Source organism: Vombatus ursinus, unplaced genomic scaffold (genome assembly GCF_900497805.2).
Source record: "Vombatus ursinus unplaced genomic scaffold, bare-nosed wombat genome assembly UNPS02015255.1, whole genome shotgun sequence".
NCBI classification, from domain to species: Eukaryota; Metazoa; Chordata; class Mammalia; order Diprotodontia; family Vombatidae; genus Vombatus; species Vombatus ursinus.
Window position 1 is genome coordinate 40,039,490 of NW_020955033.1, and position 25,215 is coordinate 40,064,704.

Sequence of the window (25,215 nt, forward strand, 5' to 3'; positions counted from 1 at the left end):
CTTATCTACTGCACCATACTGCCTCCTTGTAACCCAGCTACTAATTTTTTTACAGACGAGGAAATGAGATCGTCAACATATCTAGAGCACTTTTTACTATATCAAGAAATGGGAGAGAGGGGGAGCGGGCGGCGGGTTAGTAGGAACCGAGAACACAGTCGGTTTCGTTCTTAGTCCTAGAGTCCTAGCAAAACACTTCAATCTGGACTGCAAGCTCCTGGTGGGCTAGCGAAGATTGAGCCCTGCCCTGTGGTTGATGCTCAAAAGCTCGATTTGGGTTTGTAGGGCAGAGCTGAGGGGGGAGGAGAAGGAGGAGGAGGAAAATGGGGGCGTCTCCGGGAGGGTTAAGGCCCGTTACTATTGGTCCCGGGACCTCCTCTGTGCCTCAGGGGCGAGGCCAGGGGTGGAAGATAGCATTGGGTGGAAGAGGCGGGGTCCGGAGCTGGTCTCTCTTGGGCTCGGGCAGTCGGGACTAGTCGGGGACACGAACCACTGCAGCTGTTGGGAAGGGAGAGGAAACAGCGGGGAACTAGACAAGACGAGGTGGTTGAGTCCGAAGTCCCCGCAGTGTCCCCGGATCTTCACTCAGACCATCTTCCCCCTATACAAACCGCTTGCGCTCACGTCCTAGAGCCGGAGGACACAGCAGTGCTCAGCGGAACTCGGTACCGCCGTCCGCGATGAGGGAGATCGTCCATATCCAGGCAGGACAGTGCGGGAATCAAATTGGCACCAAGGTAGGAGAGTAGGGCTGCGCCAGGGGTGGGGGTGGGTTTGGAGCGGGGTGGGGAAGGTCGTCTGTTTTGGCGGGGAGGGGTGCTTCTTAGAGATTGCAAGCAGAATTAGGAAGATGATGTTGGGTGGTGCTGAAGGATTGCTGTTTATTGAGTTTGGTACCAGGAGAGATGAATTAGCTGTGCGGTCCCTCTAAAGTGTCATCAGTCGGGCCAGGCAGTCCCCTCTCTTCCCTTCTCGCATCTCCATGCAACTACCCCCAGTTTCTCTCTCCAGAGCTCTCCTGGCGTCCTATCCCACTACCCGTCCCGCAGTCCTCAATCCTCTCCCTGCCCCATTCTAGGCATCCAAAGTCACACAAAACCCTACTCTGCCCGACCGCGTGTAACTCTAAAATATAGCCTGAGGCAGTGGAGGAGGCTGAGTGAAGGTGGGGGTCAGCAGGAAGCCAAGAGTCCTAAATCCGGCACAGGCCACGCTGATCCACCCTTACCCCTCATCCCTCATCCCCCATCCCGGTTTGGCCCGTCCAGTCTCCTCGTTTCCAGTCCACTCCCTCCCAAAGCAGAGAGGGAGCGGCTCAACGCAGAGCTCAGGCGCGCCAGGAATTCAGCAGCTGCTATACCACGTCCCCCGCCCCCCAACTTCTTCCCCACCCACCTACGGATCCCCCCCCTCGCCCGCCCCCAGCAATCCTCCCCTCCTGCCTAATCAGGAGTACTTACTACCCGCCTCTCCCTAGGACTCAGAGAGAAGAGGAGGAGGGAGGCTGCCCGCATTCCCTCGGTGGATAGGGAATGGGGTGTGAGGGAGGAGGGCTGTTTGGGTGGCAGGGACAGGCAGCCCAGGAAGGGGTTCAGTCCATCTAAGTGCTTACTTTCTGTCCTCCCCACCCCCTTTGTTCCTTTCTGCTCTTCCTCCTCCCTCAAGTTTTGGGAAGTGATCAGCGATGAGCACGGGATTGACCCAGCCGGAGGCTACGTGGGTGACTCGGCGCTGCAGCTGGAGAGAATCAACGTCTACTACAATGAGTCATCCAGTGAGTTGTGCCCGTGTGCGGTGCGCCAGGAAAGGGGGTCGGGGACTGTCTCCTCCCATCCGCTAACCCTCCACCCCTCGAGGCCGGACCTGCTGGAGAGGCAAGCACTCTCCCCCAGGGCATGGTTCCCTGGCGGTCAGCCTAGTTAGTCTGTCTGGGCAGGGTCCCTCACCTCCCTCCCTCCCTCTGGACAGCTCTTTCTGCACGGCCCTGCGGAGGAGAAGGAAGGGGGCCCGGAAGACAGTTATGTTTTCGGAAAAGTTGCAATAGGAGCTTGCTGCTGCTCCTCCCCCTCAGAGGCGGGAAATCCGCTGTTAATTTAAATGAATTCCAACCAGAAGTGTTCAGTTGTCTGGGATGCCAGTTTTTTTCTTCCTTCCCCAAGCCACCCCTCTCTTATTATCCCCCCCACCTCTCCCCAATCAAAAACCACATTTTACACGTTTAGAAGAAAAAGTATTGCTAACTTTTGACTAAAAAGGAGTTTGTGTTATATAACTTTTGGCTCATTTGGGTTTCTGGCTTCTCTTTCTCACTTTTGCTGTCTGCCCTTTGGGTTTTTATTTCTTTTCTCTGCTTGTGCATCCAAGGACAAAGACAGTTAAATTAGAATCTATCAATTTTGCTGCTGAGACCATGATGATGAGTCTTTGTGGGGAAGGAAGTTAATACTAGGGGATAAAGGTTAAATGTTTAGATTATTGGTGGATTTCAGTTCTCTAAGAACTGGTTATGACTAGTTTTCTAGAGACTTAGGTCATCTTGAACTCTTTGTGTCTAGGGAGTGTATTAGAATAGTTTCTGTTCACATTTCACCTCAGAAGCAGCTATACTCTATTGGGTAGCTGGAAACAATTTCTTTCTTGTCCAGCTGGAATGAAAAGGGTCCATACAAATGAAAGTAATCAGCAGGAAGGTAGAGGGCTACATGATTTTCATTGGAATTTTTGAGAACCTATTTTGGGAACCAATATTAATAAGATTAAACTTTTTAGAGGAGAGAAATTGACCAAAGAACCAAAAGAGCACCAAATCAGCTGCTACAACAAAAACAATTTATCTTCCATGGAACTAAAAATGGAAAGCTTCCCTTTGGAAACAAGGAAGTCATAGCAGGCTCATAGAAGCCTCTCTGAATGAGACCCAACTCCCAGGATACATCCCAGGGAGTTGTCAAGATTAATGGAATTAATCAGAGAGAGGTTAGCTCCTACCTGGAAGAGAGCCTTAGAAAATAACATGGTGGGATGGGTTTGTTTTTTTTTTAATATAGCCCAGAAGTATGTTCCCAGGGCCATCCTAGTGGACTTGGAACCAGGAACCATGGACAGTGTGAGATCTGGGCCTTTTGGTCAACTCTTTCGGCCTGACAATTTCATCTTTGGTACGTATGTTCCTGTCTGATTTTCTGTGTCATTGGGTGACAATCATCAATATCACTTTAGGCTTTTGTGTCTTTCCTTCTCCATCTGCAAAATGGGGATTAGGGGTGTATGTGTATGGGGGGGAATGATCTGCCTCATGTTCAAACTCTTGAGGAGCAGGAAAAATGAGGCACTAGATAGATATGAACTTTGAACTTTACAGGAACAGAAAACACTCTTGTATGAAAACAAAATTGTAGTATTATTAATGCTACCACTACTATTAATAGCTCTTTAAATGTACCTGATAGAAAAGCAGTGTTTCTCATTCATGCATTCCTTTATTTATTCATAAATTCCTTCAACAAATGCTATTTATATAGTTGCCCCAATAAATTCACAAGCATTTATTGGACTCCTACCATAATTCAGTCCCTAAGCTAGCATAGCATAGAATAGCACTGGGGGTACAGAAAGTTTTAAGACAAGGACCTCTTCTGCAGGAATTGCAGTCCTGTAGGAGAGATGAGACACATACACGTGAAAAGATAAGTAACAATTATAAGCAAGTGTAAGATCAGGTTCTGGCAGAAAGAGATACTATGGAGGCAATGATACTTTCAGACTACAGTGTTCAAAAAAAGTTTCACAGAAGAATGAAGTTTGGGGAACAGGGTAGGTGATGCAGTGGATGAAGCTCCAGCTCTTGAGTTAGGAGGACCTGAGTTCAAATCCAGCCTCAGACACTTGACATTTACTAGCTGTGTGACCCTGGGCAAGTAACTTAACCCCGATTGCCTCATTCCAAAAAAAAAAAAAAAAAATGAAGCTTGAGTTAGTCCTTGAAGAATGAGGAGGAACTTAGACAGAGAAGAGGAGGGAGGTCATTCCAGGAATGAGTAAAGTCTTAGAGAGGAAAAGTGTTGTATCTCTTTTAGCTTCTCCCTGAGGTAGTTAGTGCCTCAGGGACCTTAGAGTAAAAAGATGTAGCAACATGAAACTGGGAGCATCTCTCCTCTGCCCTGTGTTCCATCCCATTATTTGAATCAGTGTGGTTCATGAATTGTAGTGGCCTTCCAAGGCTGTTCCAAAAACTGGCTCAAAATACAAACCATGTGGATTTTAAATATATATATTATCTACTGCAGAAGAGAATTTACATTAAAGATCATAAAAATTAAGATGATAAATGTGTACCCACAATTAGTCACAAATATTCTCAGTAGCTCCACTAATTGAATTGGTGTTAGGGAAACGGCGTGAGTGTGGAGTGTGTCAGTCCATGGGAGTGTTGGGGGGGGCAGGGTGGGATCTAAAATGAGCCACAGTGAATATTACTGCTCTACCCAAATCCTCAGTGTACATACTAAATAAATTAGTGCCTACAGGACAAGTTTAGTATAATGTCATAGGAAGAGGGGAGAATGCCCCCCAACTCCATTCCCATCCCGAAGGGTGTAAGGCCACATAGTGAAGTGACGCTACCCATTTGTACAGAATTATCTTTGCAAGAACTAGGACACAGACCAAATTTTAGGGCTCCTCTGGTTCTCCTCTCTAAGCGGTAAAGGCTATGATGATGTTGGAAGGAGAAAACGGGTATCCCAGTCTACAGAATCAGACTTAGCACTATGTTTTCTGACCTCCATCATTTTATGAAAGAGGAAACTGAGAGAACTGAAGTGCTTTATGAAGGTCACACAATTAGTCTAGAAAGTAGGATTTGTGGGGTAGCTAGGTGACTTAGTGGATAGAGCACCAGCCCTGGAGTCAGGAAGACCTGAGTTCAAATCTGGCCTCAGACACGTAACACTCACTAGCTGTGTTACTTTAGGCAAGTCACTTAGCCCCAATTGCCTTCAACCAAAAAAAAAAAAAAGTAGGATTTCAACCAAAGTCTTCTGTTTCCAGTTACAATGTTCTTTCTACTAACCCCAGGGATACTGGTTCAGGTTGGAACCAGATCTTTATGAAATTCGGGCAACAAGTTAACTGTGATGGGTCTATGAAAGTCACATGCCCAGCTCCCCCAGCTTCAGGTGCACTGCAGTAACTCCTGGGAAGACATAGTTGGCCAAAAGTGGGAGTGATTCGGGTGGGGCTTGTGTCTAAGTTTGGTTTCTGGTACTACAGTTATTGAGGAAAGCAGCCAAAACCCCCCAAACTCTTCTCTTTGTAAAAGGAAGAGGTTGCAGAGCTGAGCCTTCACCAAACCTTGCCTCTAAGCTCATAGGTCTAGCTTTGGGGTCCTCCCACTATCTTTATGACACCACATCCTTCATTTTCTCTCCCCACTAAGGAAATATTGATGCCTAGAATTGGCCACAGTGTCCTCACAGGAAATATGCAGAAAAAATGGCCCAAGTTCAAGGGAAATTCTCTCTTGGGGAGTGCCAGTGAAGTTTGGGTTTTATTTTCCTTTAAATGATAGCAAACTCCACCATTTTAGGGAAATGCCAGTTTTGTAGAATAAAAATATCTACTATGTCCAACTATAATTTCAAATCTGACACACTTCCAGGATTAGGAGTGTTAGAAGGATTTTCTAATCTGCTACTTAGGTACTGCTTGTGTGATCAGGATCAAATGACTTCATCTGGCTGTACCTCACTTTCCTCCATGGTAAAAGTAGAGAACTGAAGTAGATGATTTCTACTGAAATATATGTCCTCCTGTGACATTTTAAAATCCTAAAGCTCATTCAATAGCTGAATATCAGCTTAACAATGTCAACAACAACCTTCTTGCTGGGGAAAAATATAACAAACAAACCAATGCTCAGATCCCCCTCTCTGGGAGGGAGATTATGTGCACCCATCTTCTTGGTTTCCCCTAGATCATATAAGCTTCTGCTTTTTAATTCTCTAATGTGTGGGAGAATAATAATAGCTGATATTTTATGTTGCATTTTAAGGTATGCAAAGGCATCTTATTGCCTACTTTATCTCATGTGAGCTGAGGACTTACAGGTATTATTATCTTCACTTTGCAGATAAGGAAACTGAGTCTCAAAAAGGTTGTTAGAAGAAATGGGTTCCTGTCCTGGTTTTTGCCACTTACTGTCCTTGGGCAGATCTCTTCTTTACCTTTCTGGGCCTGTTTCTTCATCTGTAAAATGGGGGGAATGGACTAGATGGCCTTTGAGGTCCCTTTGGTTCTAAATCGATGATCCTAGGAGGTGACTTGTCAATGGTCTCATCCCTAGTAAATATAGAGGCAGGACTCAAACCCATGTTTTCCCTACTCAACCATGCTGCCTTTCTGAGAATGACTACTTTACGTTTATTTAGCTCTTTTGCAGTTTTGGAAGTATTTTCACATGGGAAATCTCCTTTATTCCTCATAATAACCCTATTTAGTAAGCAAAAAATGCATACTTTTTCTCATTTTCAAGATGAGGAAACAGGGATTGTTTTTTGCCTTTTTGTATCCCAGCAGAGTGTCTGGCACATAGAAGGCATTTAATAAATATTGACTGAGTGAGTGAATAAAACAGAGCAAAGTGAAATAATTTGCCCCAAGTCATATAGCTAACAAGTGGTCCAGCTGGCACACTCACCCAGGTCATAAGATCATACATTTAGAGCCACAAGTTCTCTTTCCACTTTCCAGTTGGGTAAATGGAGGCCTACGGGATTAAATGATTAGCCTACTGTCAAAGGGACAGTAATAACAATAGCTGGTATTTAGGTGGAGCTTTAAAGTTTGGAAAGTGTTCACCATGTTATTTCAGTTGAACCTCTTGTCCTGGGATTGAATGTTGTCATTTTACAGATGAGGAAACTGAGGCTGAGGGAAGTTTAGTAACTTACAGCTAAGTAAGTGTCTAGTAAGCAGATGACCTGGGATTTGAATCCAGGTCCCTTGACTCTAGATCCTGTCCTCTTTCTATGGTAGCAATATAGGACTTCCTATAGGACTATAGGACTTCCAAAGTCCTGTAGGATTCATTAATAGGCAACAGGTCCAGGGCTCTTACCACTCTGTCATACAGTCTCCAGTATAGAGGGCTGGGATGAAAAGAAACAAGCAATGCACATGTGTTTGAATTGGAACTGGAGGGTCAGGTATTCCGAGTGAAAGACAGCAACTCTTAGAGTAGCTGAAATATTGATATTAGCTGTCTTTAGACCTTTTTTGTGTCATGGACCCCTTGGGCAGTCTAGTGAAGTCTATGGACCCCTTCTCAGATAATGTTTTCTAAGTAATTGAAGGAAATACTAATTTTTAGTTCAAGGTTAATGAAAATAAAAATCTAATTTTTTCCCATCTAAATTCACAGAACCCCTGAAGTCTAGAGGGATCAATGGACCCCTAGATTCAGAACCCCTGATTTAGACTCCAAATGGAAGGGGTACTTCCACTGAGTGGTCACTAACAACAGGTAACCGATCTAGTGGAAGTTCCTTACTATTGCTCACCACCCATCTATGACTTCCCCCAACAGAATGAATACAAACCAAGATTATGTGAGTTGACTTTTTTTTTTAAGTTGTTAAAGTGTATTTTGTAAAAACCTACACCTGAATTGGAAAGCATGTGTATGCAGCAAGGTATAAAAGAACAGGAATGCATTTTTTTGTAGGGAAAAATGGATTAAATCCTATTTTTCCTGGCTAGTGAGTCAAACCAATTGATTTCTGCTTAGGCTATAGTTATGGAGGCATCCTGTGGGAAGATATCTCAGTGGGTCAAATGTGTCATATGCATATTATGGCAAAAAGAACAGCTGAAAGTTAGGGTTTACTTTTAGCAATTCTCCCATTTGTAACTTTTTCTCCAGTTTCAGATCTGGCAGACATGAGTGTTAGAAAACCTAAACAGTGCAGTGGTGCCTTCAGAGAGGTTTGAACAGGACATAAATCAGAGGGTGTGTCCTTTGCCAGGGAAAGACAGCTCAGTGGTATCTGTTGAGGCTTGACTGAAGCTTGGAAAATTACAGTCTCATTTTCTATAGTCAGGAGTCACTGACTGCAATGTCACAACACGCTATTACTAGTGATGTTCATTTCATAACCCCCAAATATTTAACTAGGAGCTCCAGTTGCTATGAGACTGTTGCAAAATATTCAGAAGTCTCTAGCTTCTTTCTTTTTCCAAGAACACATAGAGAAAGCTTCAGGACCAATCAATCTACTGTAAATATTTAGCAACCACAGCAAATGGTATAAACTCAGAAAAAGGGAACAGAGGTTTGGAGTCTGCTCTAAGTTCACTGAAGGAACAGCTTCTGACTTGATTTATTCTTGTTTTATGCTTCTCTGAAGTAACCTGTTTGTTTTCAGTTCCACCTTTTTGTTATTTTAATGGAGGAATGCATTCCCACTTTTTAAAAAGTAGCTACAGTAATGTTATCTTCTTGCAAGAAGGTATAATCCTTATTCAACGATCAAAGAGGAAACATAACTGCTTTTCTGAGTCTTGTAGCTTCAACAGAGCTTGGCTCAGGGATGTAGCCTGTCCTCTGTTGGGTCTTTGGTGCCTGCTTGCCACATGTGGCTGGCCACCTTGCCACATGTGGCTGGCCACCTTAGCAAGAGAGGGAGAGGGAGAGAGAAGGGAAGAAAAAGAGAGAGAAAGAAAGATAGTAGGAGGAAAAAAACAGGAGGGAGGGAGGAAGAGAGAGAGGAAGGGAGAAAGAACGAAAGGGGAGAGAGGGAAAGAGAGAAAAAAAGGAGAGAGGGAGAGAAGAAGAGGGGGAGAGGGAAGGAGAGAAGAGGAAGAAGGAGGAGGAAGAGAGAAAGAAGAGCATGAGGAGGAAGAGGAGAAGAAAAAGGCGATGAAGAGACAAAGACGATGAAGATGAAGGAGAAGGAGAAAAAACAACTGTTTTTTATGTTGTTCCACAGCTGTGCAGGAAGCACAGTGATTTCTGTATCCTCAGGAGGTAATAGTCACATCCGAGACTGTGCCTACAGTCAGGGGAAAACGGAACAAGGAAATGGCTCACTTGAAACAATTGAAATGCTCAGTAATTGTACCATGCCCTGGCTCCCCATGCAGAAGACTGGAAAGCTTGAGCTGCTGTCTCAGTTTTGGCCTGATATGTCCCTTTCTTAATAAATATCGGATGCTGCTGTGCAAATGGCCATTGTGCCTGTTAAACCAAAGGAAATCTGGGCAAAGAATAACTGCAAGGAGGTGCAGAATTTACTCCTGAGTTAGGTAAGAGACTGAATATCTCTGGAGCTCCTACCAACAGGTGCAGATACCAAGTGGGGCACATGCCAGAGAGAAATCTGCTGCAACTCTAGAAACAAATCATCGGTGATTTAAATGCTTTTTGGTATATTTACCAGGACCAGAGAAGGAGCTCAGTGGCTAAGGTGTGTTTGTTTTTTCCCCACCTATTTCTCTACCTTTCGGAAATAATAAAAGATTTAAACTCTCAATCAGCAAATAGTTAATAGGCACTTATGATGTGACCAGCACTGGACTAGATGCTGTGAGGGAATCTGGATGTCTGTGTTGTCAAGAAGCTGACAATCTAATGGGAGGAAAAAGAACCACAGAGGAGGACTGTGGGGTAGTGCAGAGGTGTCAAACACATGGGCAGGCCCAAACTAGAGTAAAATATAATTGAGGAATATTTAACAAAATAAATAAAAATACAATAGGTGACCTGCAGGGATCTTCATATATGTTTTATTGTTGTTGTTGAGTTGTTTTCAGTTGTGACTTGCCAAGTCACACTTAGTAAGGGTCTGAGGCTAGACTTGAACTCAGATCTTCCTGACTCCAAGCCCAGTGCTCTAGCCATGCACCATCTACCTGCCCCATATGAATTAATATTGTTATTCAGTCTTTTTCAGTCATATCCAACTCTTTGTGACCCCATTTGGGGTTTTCTTGGCAAAGATACTGGTTGGTTTGCCATTTTCTTCTGTAGCTCATTTTATAGATAAGGAAACTGGGGCAAATAGAGTTAAGTGACTTGCCCAGGGTCACATAGCTAGTGAGTGTCTGGGACCAGATTTGTACTCGGAAAGAAGAGTCTTCCTGACTCCAGGCCTAGTATTCTATATACTGAGCCACCTAGCAGCCCCTGTATGTGGTTTAGTGGCCCCCGTTTTTATTTGAATTTGATATGACTAATGTAGTATATAGCACAGGTGACCTGGAGTCAGGAAGACCTGAGTTCAAATCCCCTTTGAGTCACTAGCTCTAGGCCTCAGTTTCCTCATCTGTAAAATAAAAAGGTTAGACTCAATGACCTCTAAGGACCATTCTGATTCTAAAATCTGTGATCCTGACTTGTCTGACTTAGCACTGGTATACCAAAGAGACTTAGTATATATATTGGTTCATGGTTTATTTTATTCTGTACCCACTCATCAAACACAAATATTTTAATATATGAAAAACAGGAAAGAGAACTGTATTAAGAAACTGGACATAATGTACAGTAGGGGATGTCAAACTAGGGTCCATGGGCTGGATACCACCTGTTTTTGTACTGCCAACGAGCCAAGAATGTTTTTTACATGTAAATGCATTTACATGTAAACTATTTATATGTAAAAATGATCATTTACATATAAACATCAGTCTTAGCTCATGGAGCCACCCATGGCCCACCAGGAAGTAGACCAAACAAACCCTGATGTAGAGTTGGATTTTTTTTTTAAAGACTATATATTATATTTAGCAAGGTAGTAACAAAATTGCTCCTTTTTTGTACCCTTCTACCCTTGTTTTTTTTCTTTCGTGCACTTAAAATATTTTGTTTTTATTTTTTTTTTCATGCTTATCACTATCACTAATTTGATCTTTGGTTTTTTTAATCACCTCAGTTTGCGAATTGTGAATTGTCATAAACTGGTGAAACCCAGACAAAGCAGTTTGCCCTTTAGGTAGCTGGCTTCAAACCAGTAAAAATAAATAAAGATTAAGTCAGCGGAAGCCTGTGGCTAGATAACATCAAGTGAGCCCATCTTCAGTATGGCAGGCAGTCCACATACAAAAATCACATTTGGATTATTTCAGGGCAGTGTCTGTAGCAGAGAGCTGGAAAGCTTGAGAATTCCTGACTCTTTCTTTTTTTTAAAACAATGCCTGCTTCTTCCCACCCCCACTTCTCCAGCTTTGTGGTTTGGCTTCATGTTTTCTCTATTCATCGGAGAAGATCTGCTAGCCAAAAGTCAAAATTAGGGGATCTGTAGCTTCCTTTGCCACTGACTCATAGTGTGGCTTTGGAATTTGTTGTAGAATTTTGTTATCACCCAGCCTATGATTTGTAGGTAAATAATAGTTTGTTTTAGTCAATATCTGTCAAGTATTTGAAAGCTGCCAATGAAAGATGCCTTGGGAATAAGTGAAGTTTCTCTTTCTATGGTTTTTGGTGGTCTGAAAGTTGAGCACAAGTTAACAGTGGAATGAGGCAGCTAGGTAGTGAAGTAGATAGGGCATTGTGCCTGGAATCAGGGATACCCGATTTCAAATTTGACCTTGGACACTTACTAGCTGTGTGACTCTGGGCAGGTCATTTGACCTCTGTTTGCCTCAGTTTCCTCATCTGTAAAATGGGGATAATAATAGCATCTCTGTCCCAGGGTTGTTGTGAGAATCAAATGAGATAATATTTGTAAAGCACTTAGCACAGTGCCTGGCACATAGTAAGCACTATACATTAGTTAGGCATTAGTATTATTATTAATAACAATTATTTTAAAAAAGCTAACGTGATTTCGGGTATAGCATCCAGAGTGAAAGGAGGCTATAGTTGTTATTGTTGTCTTTAATTATGTGGCAGTAATCCGTGTTTATACTATTGATTGATTCTTCTTTTACATGGTATCAGTTTACATGCAGCGTTCACATGTTCTTCACATGTTACTTGTAGTGTAAATATTTTCTATTATATTCATATTTCGTAATTTAGCTTAGCCATTTCTCAACCAATGGAAACTTGAGGTTGTTTCTAGTTTTCTGCTAATGCAAATAGTGTTGCTAGGGAAGCATACTCACATGAAGCGTCAGGGAATAGTGAAAAAGAAAGCCATCCTTTAAGCCAAGAAGACAAGGATTTGAATCCTGTCTCTTGACACATAATGACTGTATGACCTCTGGCAAATCATTTAACTTCTCAGATTCAAAAAGAAACACCACATGTTGACTTAGAAAAACCACAAATTAACATTATTTATATATTTTTATTTATTTTAAAAACATTTTCTAATTACATTTTAATCTGGTTAGGGCCACATGAACAAATTTGACACCTCTGCTCTAGGCAACTAAGACCACAAGTTTCAGAGAAGGTGCTGACCTACGCTGTTAGAGGATGTTTCCTACATCAAGGAAATCATGGCTCCAGTATATATCCATATATATGCACACATATGTCTCCATGTTTACTGCCAATACCTCCTTAAAAGCATTGGGCCTAGTCAACAAGCATTTATTAAGGGCTTAATATATGCACTAGGGATAGAAGGAAAGGCAAAAATATGGTCCCTGTCATCAAGAAGATTACATTCTAATGGGGGATACACATGCAAAAAAAATTACATATAAGATATATAGTATAAACGGAAAGGAACCACAAAAGGAAGGCACTAGCAATGGGAAGTCAGGGCTTGGGGGGAAGGAAGACCTCTTGTAGGAAGTGAGAATTGAGCTGAAGGAAGCCAGGAAAGCCAGAGGCAGAGATGAGGAGGGAGAAAATTTCAGGCTTGGGAGATAATCAATGAAGTTACAGAATCAAGAGACGGAGCATCACGTGCAAGAAGGCCAGGGTTCTGTCCTGTAAAGTATGAGGAGGAGAGCAAGGTGTAAGGAAACTGAAAAAGTAGGAAGGGGACAGTGACAGACTTTAGATGCTAAACAGAGGATTTTATATGGAGGGGGGGTTGCCAAAGCCAAGCCTATATTAAGGAAATCACTCTGGAGTGAAGGACAGATTGGTGTAGAGAAGAGACCTGTATTGTAATAGTCCAGGTGTGAGGTGATAAGGACCCAGACCAGGGCGGTAACTCTGTGAATGGAGAGAAGGGGATGCATTTGAGAGAAGTGAAGGTAGAAATGATAAGACTTGGCAACAGATTGCATATGTGGGGTGAGTGCAAGTAAGAAGTTGAGGATGGCACCAAAACACGTAAGTTTGGGTGGCACGCGGGTGGTACTCTCAACAGTAATAGGGAAGATCAGAAAACAGGAGGCTTTGGGGAAAAGAAAATGGACTCTGTTTAAGAATGTTAGGTTTGAGATGTCTATAGGACATCCAGTTTGAGATGTTCAAAAGGTGATGTGAGACTGGAGCTCAGGAGAGAGATTAGTGCTGGATATATAGTTTTGGAAATTATCTGCATAGAGATAGTAATTGAACCCATGGGTGCCAATGAGATAACCAGGTGAGACTAGGAGAAAAAGGCCCAGAACACAGCCATGGTGAACACTCATAGTTAGCAAAGGAGACTGAAGAGTAGTCAGACAGGCAAGAGAAGAACCAGGAGAGAACAGTATCAAGAAAAGCTAGAGAAGAGAATATCAAGGAGAAGAGGGTGATTGACAATGTCAGAGGCTGCAGAGAGGGCAAGGATGAGGACTGAAAAAAGCCATTAGAATGGGCAATTAAAAGATCATTAGTAACTTTGGAGAGAGCAATTTCAGCTGAATGATGAAGTCAGAAGACAGACTGAAGAGGATTCAGAAGCAAGGAAGAGCTGAGAAAGTGGAGACACCAAGTAGAGATGGCTTTCTCAGAGTTTAGCTATGAAAGGGAAAAGGTATGATAATAGGGATGGTCAGAAAAATTATGTTTTTGTTTGTTTTTTTTTAAAGCTGGGAGAGATATGGACATGTTTGTAGGAATCAGAGATGCAGTCAATAGGTAGAGAGTGAAGATTAGCTAGAAAATGGATATGGTAGTGGGAGCAATAAGCCGGAGATGAGGTAAGATGGGATCAAGGGGGAACACGTATGGATTTGCCTTTGCAAGGACCACTTTTTCATGAGATAGTAGAAGGCAGCTAAGTAATGTAAGATGAGGAGGGGAAAAGAGGAAGCTCTTCATGAATGACAGTTTTTTCAATGAAGTAAGAGAAGCCTTCAGCTGAGAGGGTTGGGGGAAGGCGGTAGGCTCAAGAATGAATGAAAAGTTTTGGAACACCTGCTACAGTGAGTGGATAGTGAATCAACTAAGGAAATATTAAGGATTGCCTTACTGCAGTAAAGGCCCCGTTCAGATTATTTATAACAAATTTATAGTGCTTGGGAGTGTCTGGCACATAGTAGGTGCTTAATAAACGCTTACTGAATTGACAATTTTTATTGATTCAGTCAGTAGCATGTGAATAGAAACAAAATGGTGGGAATGATCCAAGGTTGGGGTTTGGCAGAGCATGAGAGAAAATAGAGTAAGAAGGTAAAGGACTCAAGTGTAAAGGGTCATGTAACCATCATCCTAAAAAGCGAAAGATTTGGAGATTTGGCCTAGTAATTGCTTCTATGAATGCTGCAGCCACAGCTACTCAAGACCCAGAAAAAAGAGTTCTGGCCATCAAAGTCCTTGGCAATGTGCAATGGCTCAACATTAGAAAATGAGGTTTTTTAGGAAGAGATGACTTCAAAGAAAATGTATTTGCTTTGCTGCTAAGGATCATAGGATCTTTCAATCTGACTTGCCACTGACATTTCCTCAGTTATACTGCTAATGTGTTAGAATCTAGACTTCAGTCTTCTGACCCCAAGACAAGTCCTTTTCCCACTAAACCACACTGTGCTTCAGTAAATGTGCTTTCCTCCCCTCCTGTTAACATATGACTGCATCTTAAAACAGTGTTTCTGATGTGGTTTTGCCTCTTCTGCCCAGATCAAACTATTATTTCCAAGTAGCATTCTATCAAGGATTAGTAACAGGACAAAAAAAGCCAGAGGATTTTGATCCTTTGTAGAAAAGACTAAGAGAGGTTAGGCGACTTTTCAATGGAGTATGTTCTATTTAGGTAAGCTGTCTGAACTTCGGGCTAAAAATAACTCAATTTTATGTTAACATTTTCCTACATACTAATCTTTTATTAGAAAATTAATTTAAAGTGAATAATTCTGAAAGACTTTGATCAGTGGAAGGATCAAACATGATTCCAGAGGAGAAAGAATGCTGCCTACCAACCTCCCAACAGAGGTGATGGGACTAAATATGCAGAATGAGACACATTTTTTAACATGGCCAATACAGGAATTTGCTTTGCCTGACTATATGTTACAAAAGTTTTGTCTTCCCTCTCCTTTTTTCCAGTGGGAAAGAGGTAGGAGAGAAAATAAATGTTAATTTAAAATATATATAAATAAAAAATAAAAGTTGATAAATTAGAAAAAATTCAAATGTGCTTTTAAAAAAAGACTTACAGGGGCAGCTAGTTGGCACAGTGGATAGAGCACCAGCCCTAAAGTCAGGAGGACCTGAGTTCAAATCTGGCCTCAGACCAAACACTTGATACTTACTAGCTGTGTGACCCTGGGCAAGTCACTTGACCCCAGTAGCCTAAAAAAAATAAATAAATAAAAGAAAAAGTGAAAAAAAAGATTTGCTTTACTCTTACATGCAAATTTATTGTATCTTTGGATCGGCTCTCTACTAAAGTCCTACTTGTGATGCCTCATCTCAGCAGGGAAATGACTTGAGTTCTCACAGGTTGTGCCAGTGAAGCACAAGCTGCAGTTGGTTTTTAACAAGCTGGAGAATACTTCAGAACATAGGTCCAATCGTGGTCCATCTGCATGATGTTCAGAGAAGCTAATCACAGAGGTTGAGTACAGGGAAATAAAATTTTTGGTGACAGAAACTATCATTTACCAAAGCTAGAATGGTTGCAGTCTGACAGAATCATGAATCTTTGAAGTATTAGGACCAAATTTTTTCCTAGTGAAATACTTCTCCAAGTTCAAGACAAAAGTAACAAGGAAAACGGGATTATGACACACAGAAATTTGCTTCCCCAGAAACTTTTTAGGAATAAATGTCTTCTATCAGGTGAGATTTATCTTTTTTTTTTCCAGCTCTCTGAATGCATTAGAGGAAATACAATAACTATAAATTTATGTCATTTGTTAAACTTGTCTTCCAAACTAGAAGCTGTTTGAGGGCAAACAGCATGGCATATAATTCTTTGATAATTGTCATTGTCTAGCAGAATACCACACACCTGGTACATAACTTGAGTACTGAATGTATGCACAAGAATTAAATTTTTCTTTTTAAATTTTGCAACTCAGGCTATAGGGAAAGAAGAGTTCCATAACTTTTTTTGTATTGATGCTTTTAGACGAAGATTAGGCCTCCCTTTTCAAATCACATGCATTTTTCTTCTATGTTTTATTGCAGGACAAACCGGTGCAGGAAACAATTGGGCAAAGGGACATTACACTGAAGGAGCAGAGCTAGTAGATTCAGTGCTTGATGTAGTGAGGAAAGAATGTGAACACTGTGACTGTCTGCAAGGATTTCAGCTCACTCACTCCCTGGGAGGAGGAACAGGGTCTGGTATGGGAACACTGCTCATCAGCAAAATCCGAGAGGAGTATCCAGACAGAATCATGAATACCTTTAGCGTCATGCCTTCTCCCAAAGTGTCTGATACTGTGGTGGAGCCTTATAACGCAACCCTGTCGGTCCACCAGCTGGTTGAAAACACAGATGAAACTTACTGCATTGACAATGAGGCCTTGTACGATATCTGCTTCCGTACCTTGAAGCTTACCACCCCAACCTATGGAGACCTTAACCACCTGGTGTCTGCAACCATGAGTGGGGTAACCACCTCACTGCGCTTCCCGGGGCAGCTCAATGCTGATCTCCGCAAACTGGCCGTCAACATGGTCCCTTTTCCTCGCCTTCATTTCTTCATGCCAGGCTTTGCTCCTTTAACAGCCAGAGGTAGTCAGCAGTACCGAGCCCTGACGGTCCCAGAACTCACTCAGCAAATGTTTGATGCTAAGAACATGATGGCTGCTTGTGACCCAAGACATGGACGGTATCTCACTGTGGCCACTGTCTTCCGAGGCCCAATGTCTATGAAGGAAGTGGATGAGCAGATGCTGGCCATCCAGAACAAGAATAGCAGCTATTTTGTAGAGTGGATCCCTAATAATGTCAAGGTAGCTGTATGTGACATCCCTCCTCGTGGCCTTAAAATGGCCTCCACATTTATTGGCAATAGCACTGCAATTCAGGAGCTCTTCAAACGCATCTCTGAGCAGTTCTCTGCCATGTTCCGCCGGAAGGCTTTCCTTCATTGGTTTACAGGAGAGGGAATGGATGAAATGGAGTTTACAGAAGCGGAAAGTAATATGAATGATCTAGTCTCAGAATACCAGCAGTATCAAGAAGCTACAGCCAATGATGGAGAGGAAACTTTTGAAGATGATGAGGAAGAGATCAATGAATAAAAAAAATTTTCCCTATCACATGAAAACATGAATGAAAGCTTAATAAAATTCCTTTAAATGTATAAACTGTCTTCAATTTAAAGTCTTTTGAACATGGCAGATAACTGACGTGGAAGGTAGTTGGAAAACTAAGAATTTTTCTTTTCATCCCTTTGTGGGAAAAAATAGGCTGTGCAGTATCATATTATACTGAATATGCAACATAAACTTTAAGAAAATCTATTCATAATAAAAATATTATTACATCTGCTTTTTTGGGGGGGATAGGTTAAAATAAATACTTATTTTAACAAAGCCAAGTTAGAGAAGAAAAAAGAAATAACTATACAAACTAATGACAACTACAGTAACTCCTAGGGGTGTGTGGTTGTGCTTCATCTCTCTTCCGGGGTTTGCAAAATGCCAGTGCTGGTTACTGAAGAAATAAGCTGAAAGGGAGAAACCACTCTTATCAGCAAGTCAGAAAATCTTAGAGATAGTAACTAGTATTTTTGGTAGCTTCCATGTCTCAGCAAAGCTTGACAATCGTTTTAGGACAAATAACAAAGAAATATTACTTTATATAACAGGAACTGATTATTTCCTCAAGATATAACTGATAATATAAATGTAATCACAGAATTTAAGAAAGACACATAAAAGATCTAGTCCAGGAGTTGGCAAACTACAGCCCAAGACAGGGGTGGGGAACCTGTGGCCTTGAGGCCCTTTGAATACAATGCACTTGAGGACCTAGAGGGCCACATGTGGCCTCAAGTTCCCCACCCCTGGCCCAAGAGCTAAGACTGGTTTTTACATTTTAAATCAACAGCTGTATTTTAAAATGTACAAAAACAGGTGGCAAGTTGGATTTGGCCTGCAGGCCATAGTTTGCAGACCCTTGATCTGGTCTGTAAGATTCAGAGTTGGAAGGGAGCTAACATTACCTAGTTCAACCCCCTCATTTTACAAATTCTGACCACTTTATAAAAAATCTACAGGACTAGAAAAGTAATGAATGACCTTCAACACTGGCATGATGGGCTTGATGCTAAGATCTAAATAAGTATTAATAGGCATGTTAAAATTGAACTAATCCAGGCTTGATTCCTTGTCTCTAAAAAAGGGACAGTATAAGGGATTTAGTGTGCTATTCCAAGTTCTGTTGAAACTAACTGATGAGTTAACAAATGAGTTCTTAACAAGAAGCATTAATAAACTGGACTATATCAGAGTTTCACCTATCAGATTTCCCATGGGCACCAGAAGCTTTATCAACATTTCTTATTATAAAAGTAATAAGAAGAGACAGAATGCTAACGTCAAAATTTCATATGAAAGAGCCTTCTCTAATAAAGAGGATCATCCATCCCCAGAGTTAAGTTTACTGCAAGTATATTTTCTTAAAGTAAACAAATCTGTGTTCAAAAAAGGACATTGTATGTAGTTTATTTTTTATTTCAAAGCAGCCTTATTTACACAATACATTCACATTTTTAATATCTTACAGCTCCCTGTAGAAAACCTTTTGATTAAAACACAACAAATGATCTGAATTTTAAAAAAATACTACATGAAATTAGAATGTTTTCCTCATTAGGTGTTCAATTCATTTCACAGTCTATCTGCCTTGTGCAGATGAGAGGGGAACCATTGAAGGATAAGGAGAGTGAAGTAAGGGTGGGTGGGTTTGTGAGAGGAAAAAACTGACCTCTCAAGTACTGCAAAGTTTTATAAATTAATTAATTATACCTGACATGTTCAGGCACATGTTTCCTAGGTACAAGAAACTAGAGCTTGGCACAGTTCAAGAATCTTTCCAATCAACTCTACTGAAATCTTTACTTAATGATTTCTCCTCTGTTAGTTCTCCTTTGATGTGAGCTATACCATCACCACTGACAATGACTTCTGAAGCCTAGAGATAAAGTACCTGCCTTGTATACAAATCACAGCTTTCTTTTTTGTTATCATTTCAACCTTAGGGGAAATAGTAGGTTAAGACCAACCTGACAAAATGCTTCAACACCGGGTTTCATTAATCTGACAAAGCCAAAGTTGAAGTACTGTGCAAACTGATAACATAAGACAAAACGAAATTAAAATGGCATCTCTCCTTTGATCTGTTTTACTGTCTTGTCATCTGGTGGTTCCTCTTTTTCCTTCTCCTTTTCACGATCTTTGTTCCAGTCTTTAAGTCCTTCTGGAAGAGAGGTGTCCTCATCTAAGCTTCCAGTGCCCTCTACAAAATCTTCATAGGTAGATTTTTCTGCAAAGGGTCTGGGGCCCAAAAGTTCAACCATATCAGACTTATCTAATACTTCCTTTTCTAATAATCGAAGAGCAACCTGAAACAGAACAATTTCTATTAAATACATACACCAGGGGAACACAGTATAAGATTATCCCAGATCACTTAATAATGATCAGGTGAAAACATTTAAACAGGTTTGGTTCAGACTATTAGTCCTACAGCAAGGGCTAAATTAAACTAAGTTTGTAATAATCACCTACTCTGTAATTTTAATACACCTATGTTTTGCTTGAGAGGAAGTACCACAGCATTTTATATATATATATATATATCTCTATCTTACAGCTCTTATTGTTAATGTAAGATTGTGAACACTAAGAGCAAGTATTAAAGATGTTTTCCTCTACCATATGGAACTCATAATTACATACCTGCATTAATTAGGTGTTCTAGTAAACTGAATCAAGAGTTTATAGGTGTGTGTGTGTCTGTATACTAAATGTATATACATTAACCAATTTTTAAAAAATGAGTGCCACAAGGTAATACAATGCTAAACAATATTTCATATAATCTAACGCATCTTTCATGATTTGGAAAGTACCCTGGTACATGTAGTGTTATCAGGGTCATTGTTAGAAACAGCAGTTATTATTACATAGTATTATAGATTTAAAAGATGCACGAAAGTGGGATTAACTCATCCAACAAACATTTACTGAATATCTGTGAGGTGCCAAGTACCACGGTGTCTTAAACAAAAAAAACAGAACACAATCTCTGTTTCCAACAGCTTACAATCTAGTACAGAGCTTACAAAATCTGCATCATGTGTTATTCACGATAGTCTTCAATCAGCAATCAACATGTAAGCATTTTTTAAGTGCCACTACATGCGAGGTGTAGTACTAGGTATTGGGAATACAGAGACAAAATGAAAATGTATCTCCCTGCAAGGAGCTTACATTCTATCAAATGAGATAACATGTACATAATTCAGTATGTACATAATAAATTTTTTTTTTTTTGAGGGAGGGTGCTAACAGCTGGGGAAAGATATTAGAAAAGACTTGATGTAGAACAAGGCACTTCAACTAAACACTGGAGAAAACAGAAATTCTAAGAGGTAGAAGTAAGGAAGGAGTACATAGGGATGAGGACAACTAGTGCACAGGCACAGAAGAGTAAGATAGTGTGTTATGAGTAAGGAATAGAAAGAAGGTCTTTGGACTCCAAAATGTAAGAAGGGGAATAATAAGAATGAGAAGGTAGGCTGGGGCCAGTCTGTGGAGGGCTTTTAAAGCCAGAGCATGTATTTCCTCCTAGAGGTAATAAGGATATGGAGGAGTTTATTGAGTACAAACTTTGACAGACTTTGTTCTTTTCAGCAATGCAAAGATCTAAGACAATTCCAAGACTTGCGATGGAAAATGTTGTCCACATCCAGAGGAAGAACTATGGAGTCTGAATGCAGATCAATGCATACTATTTTCTTTTTTTTGTTGTCGTCTTTGTTGTTTCTTTCTCATGGTTTTTCCCTTTTGTTCTGATTCTCCTTTCACAACATGACTAACGTGGAAATATGTTTAATATGACTATACATGTATAGCCTATATCAGATTGCATGCCATCTTAGGAAGGGGAAGAAGGAGGAAAGAGTTAGGATTCAAAAATCTTATAAAAGTGAATGTTGGAAACTAAAAATAAATTAAAAAAAATATATATATATATATATAAATACAATAAATGACGTGGTCAGACTTGCTCTTTAGGAAATCACTCTGGCAGATGTGATGAGGTTGACTTGAAGGAAGGAAGACCATTACTACTATTATTACTATTACTACTATCTTATTACTATTACCATTATCTACTATTCCAAGGTACAATGATCATGTCTTTCTCTGAACTCCTAATAAACCTATAATCAGTATAACATAGTCTAATACTTTATTGCCCTCTAAATTTTTCATGTTTGTTCATTCTGTCTCCAGACTGTATATTCCCTGGGAGCAGAGGCTCTCCACATTACCAAGCACAGAGCAAGACACACATTAGTCATTCAGACAGATTTGTTCATTGCTTTTTTAACCCTATGACCTGTAAAGTAACCTGGAAGCTGCTTTCAAAAGTAACTCCCTAATATAACACACTTACCTGTCTCTTTCATAAAAAGTAGAGTGAATTATCCTTTCTCTCCACCTCCTTATCCAGGCCTAATGAATTCTTATTTAGTCTTGAAAAGCCAACTTCAAGTCACCTCCTTTAAGAAGCAATTCTTCCCTGATGTCCCATCAGTAATAGCCTATTTCCTTTCAGACTTTACAAGGCATTTTACAGCTCCATTATGTACTTACTTATCATGTTACCTTCATCCTAATTATCCGAAGATGTGTCATATCCTCCTACTAAACTGTAAGCTCCATGAGGTCAGAGATTGAATCTTACCTACACTTTTCGATCTCCCCCAGTACCACCTGTAGGCACTTAATAAATATCTGATGAATTTGAATAGAATATTTTTTTAAAATCTGTACAGACACTAGATAAAGAGTAATTTGCTAAATATGTGAAACCCAGAGGTCAATAAAGATTTCTTAATTCATGTACAAATGGTTTTAGGAGACTATCAAACCAAATACACTAATAAAAATGAAGAAGCATGCATACTCACATATAACTTACATTGTCAATTTTTAATTATTCAGTTCTAGTTATTTATTACATTGATTTACCACATATTAATGAAGTGTCTACTATATGCAAGGTTTGTAAGGATTCGTAAGGACTCTTTTCTCTCATCTGCTCTCTGGACATTTCAATCTTTGTTTGAGCAGAAAGGAGAAGAGAAATGAAAGAAGGCAAATTTCAGTTAGTCTTGCTCTTTCCTTAGCCTAAGCAGTTGTGGTTCAAAATTTGGCATGGATGGCATAAAAAAAATTCCAGGAGGAAAGAGGGAAAGAACATAACAGCTGAACACCAAATATCTCAATATTCTCCTTATTCTCTGATAGGCCTGAATTTCAGATCAGGCTGAGAACTGGCACCTCAAAGACAGAGGTCTAGAGTGTAGCTGTGTCTTCCCCCTTCTTAAACATTTCCTTAAAGAACAAGCTGCCCATATAAATACCATTCTTTCTCTCTCTGTACACATTTGCATATATATATATAAATATAAAACAAGTATAAAATGTAAAATTATACCTTTCTTAATCTAAGGAAGATAAATACTCAAGTTTATTACTTTAATTTTCGGCAAAACTCTTCAAAGTATTGGTTCATAAAACACCCACCTTCTCTACTTCAGCTTTTTTCTCTGTAAGAAGAGCTACTGTCCGTCTATAAGCATCATTAATAAGTATCCGTACTTCATCATCAATCAGTCTTGCAGTAGCTTCACTATATGGTTTCTCCAATACCATGTCTCCTTGTCGTGGAAGGTCAAAGGAAATCTGACCCACTTTTTCATTCATACCAAACTGAACAATCTAAAAGAAAATAATAAATATCTTAGTGACTTGAATCTCAATGCAAATACTCTTGAGACCAGCAAAGATGATGAAATAAGAGAAAGCAGTACACCCTAGCTCTTTCCCACAACTATTCCAATCAAGAGCTATAAAGAGCACCATACTGAAACTGTGATCAAGAAAAACAAGGAAAAATCACCCTCCGTCATTTTTCTAGCTGGGGTTAGAATAAGGAGACAAGTCAGCAGGCATTAAGGACAGGGTCTAGCCATGAAGGTGCTACCCAGAGCCTTCCAACCTGTGGAACAAAATGAGGAACGCAGCTTGCTATGTATTAGGACAAGAAGTGATCACAAATCACTCTATAGGATCCAACTGGAACCTATAATTAGGTTGTTTCCCTCTCAGAGCCAGTTCACAGATCCAATACAGATTTGGGAGGGAACCTGTGTGTAGCAATGGCCTACCTACAGCTGTATATCAGAACAAGGAATCATCAGACCTGAGCATGTGTACTAGGCAAGAAGGAGGAACAGAAGCCAGCAGCAGCTGTGTGGTTTTGAACCTGGGCTAGAATGGGATCTTAGATTCTATCCCCAGATTTATCTGACGCCTACAGTTGAATACGCTGGGTAGGGAGCTCACATGTGTTGTTTTGAACCAGTTAACTGACATAGCCGAAGCCAGCAGCAATCTACGGGAACTCTGGCCAGAGGGAGGCACAAAGCTCTGTCACTTAGAGCAAACTGGAGTCACAAGCTTGCAAATCTCACAACAGAAAGGGAGAAGACTGCCTTAGCTCAGTTAGTCAATAAATATTTATTAAACATCAACTATGTGCCAGGCACTGTGGTAAGTGCAGGGAATACAAAGAAAAGTAAAAGATGGCCCTGCTCTCAAGGAACTCAGTCTAAGGAGGAGACTCCATGCAAACAATTATGTAAAAACAAGATATGTGGAGCATAAATTGGAAATAATCAACAGAGGAAGGCACTATAATTAAAGGGATTGGATCATTTTGGGTACATCGAATGTTTGCCATTTCCTGGCCTGAACCTCTCTGGAGATTCTTGAAGAACACAGTGCTCAAAACCTGGAGAAAGCAACAGCAAGATCCCAGAGAATGGAAATCAGGACCAGAAGAGGCCCAGACATCACTCAGATGGAAATGTGCTGGGCCGGGCCTTAATACAAAGTCCCAATTGGGGAAGTAAGAACAATTAAAAAAAAAAAAGGCTCCCACAACAAATAGTTACTATGATACTAGGGATATCTCAGATGCAAACCCAGAAAAAGCAAATGACTTCAAAACACCTACAAGCAAAACTTCAAAGAAAAACACAGTGTAGACAAGGGTCCACTAGAATTCCTGGAAGAAATAAAGCAAGAATTTTAAAATTACTTTATAAATCAGAGTGGAACGGAAAAATAATTGGAAAGACTTTGTAGGAAAGACTAAAAGAAAAACTAACAGCTTAGTACAAGAGATATAAAACTTTACCCAAGAAAACAGATTCTTTAAAAATTAGAATAAACCAAACAAGTTAATGACTCTATGGGAAAAAAGGAAAATATTAAAATAAAATCAAAAGACTGGAAAAAATAGAAAAAAAAAAAAAGTAAAGTATCATTAAAAACAAAAAACACTGACCTGAAAAAAATGGACCAAGGAGAGATAATTTAAGAATCATCAGACTATGTTAAAGCCATGACAAAAAAACAAAAAAACAAAACAAAACAAAAAAAAAAAACCAGGTCATCATATTTCAAGAAATCATGAAAAAAAAAATAAATTGCTCAGGTCTGCAAGAACCAAAGGCCAAACTGAAAATAGAATTTGCCAGTCACATCCTGAAAGAAAACCTAAAATGAAAACTCTCAGGAACGTCACAGACAAAATCCAGAATTTCCAGGTCCAAGAAAAAATACCGTAAGCAGTCAAAAAGAAAGAGTTCAAGTACTGAGGAACCACAGTCAGGATCTTAC

General features: G+C 40.4%; 2 protein-coding genes across 5 annotated transcripts in view; one reads left to right on the plus strand and one right to left on the minus strand.

Moving 5' to 3' along the window:
- The first annotated feature begins 458 nt into the window (after nt 1-458).
- Nucleotides 459-17,588, plus strand: LOC114031783 (tubulin beta-5 chain). Of its 2 annotated transcripts, XM_027846894.1 has the most exons (4): nt 459-737; nt 1,666-1,774; nt 3,048-3,158; nt 16,463-17,588. In XM_027846894.1, the coding sequence occupies exons 1-4, from the start codon at nt 681-683 to the stop codon at nt 17,524-17,526; spliced, it is 1,341 nt and encodes a 446-aa protein (XP_027702695.1). In that variant the 5' UTR covers nt 459-680; the 3' UTR covers nt 17,527-17,588. The 2 variants fall into 2 exon arrangements, with proteins under 2 accessions (XP_027702695.1, XP_027702696.1); XM_027846895.1 differs by lacking the exons at nt 459-737; nt 1,666-1,774 and adding an exon at nt 1,795-1,874.
- Nucleotides 17,589-18,855: 1,267 nt separating this feature from the next.
- LOC114031782 (AFG3-like protein 2) overlaps nt 18,856-25,215 on the minus strand; it is a 53,905-nt gene continuing 47,545 nt past the window's right edge. For all 3 annotated transcript variants that reach the window (XM_027846891.1, XM_027846893.1, XM_027846892.1), the window contains exons 16-17: nt 23,053-23,247; nt 18,856-19,853 (exon numbers count right to left, since the gene is read on the minus strand). In XM_027846891.1, coding sequence (XP_027702692.1) covers nt 19,605-19,853; nt 23,053-23,247 — 444 coding nt within the window. In that variant the 3' untranslated portion in view covers nt 18,856-19,604. The remainder of the gene's footprint in view (nt 19,854-23,052; nt 23,248-25,215) is intronic.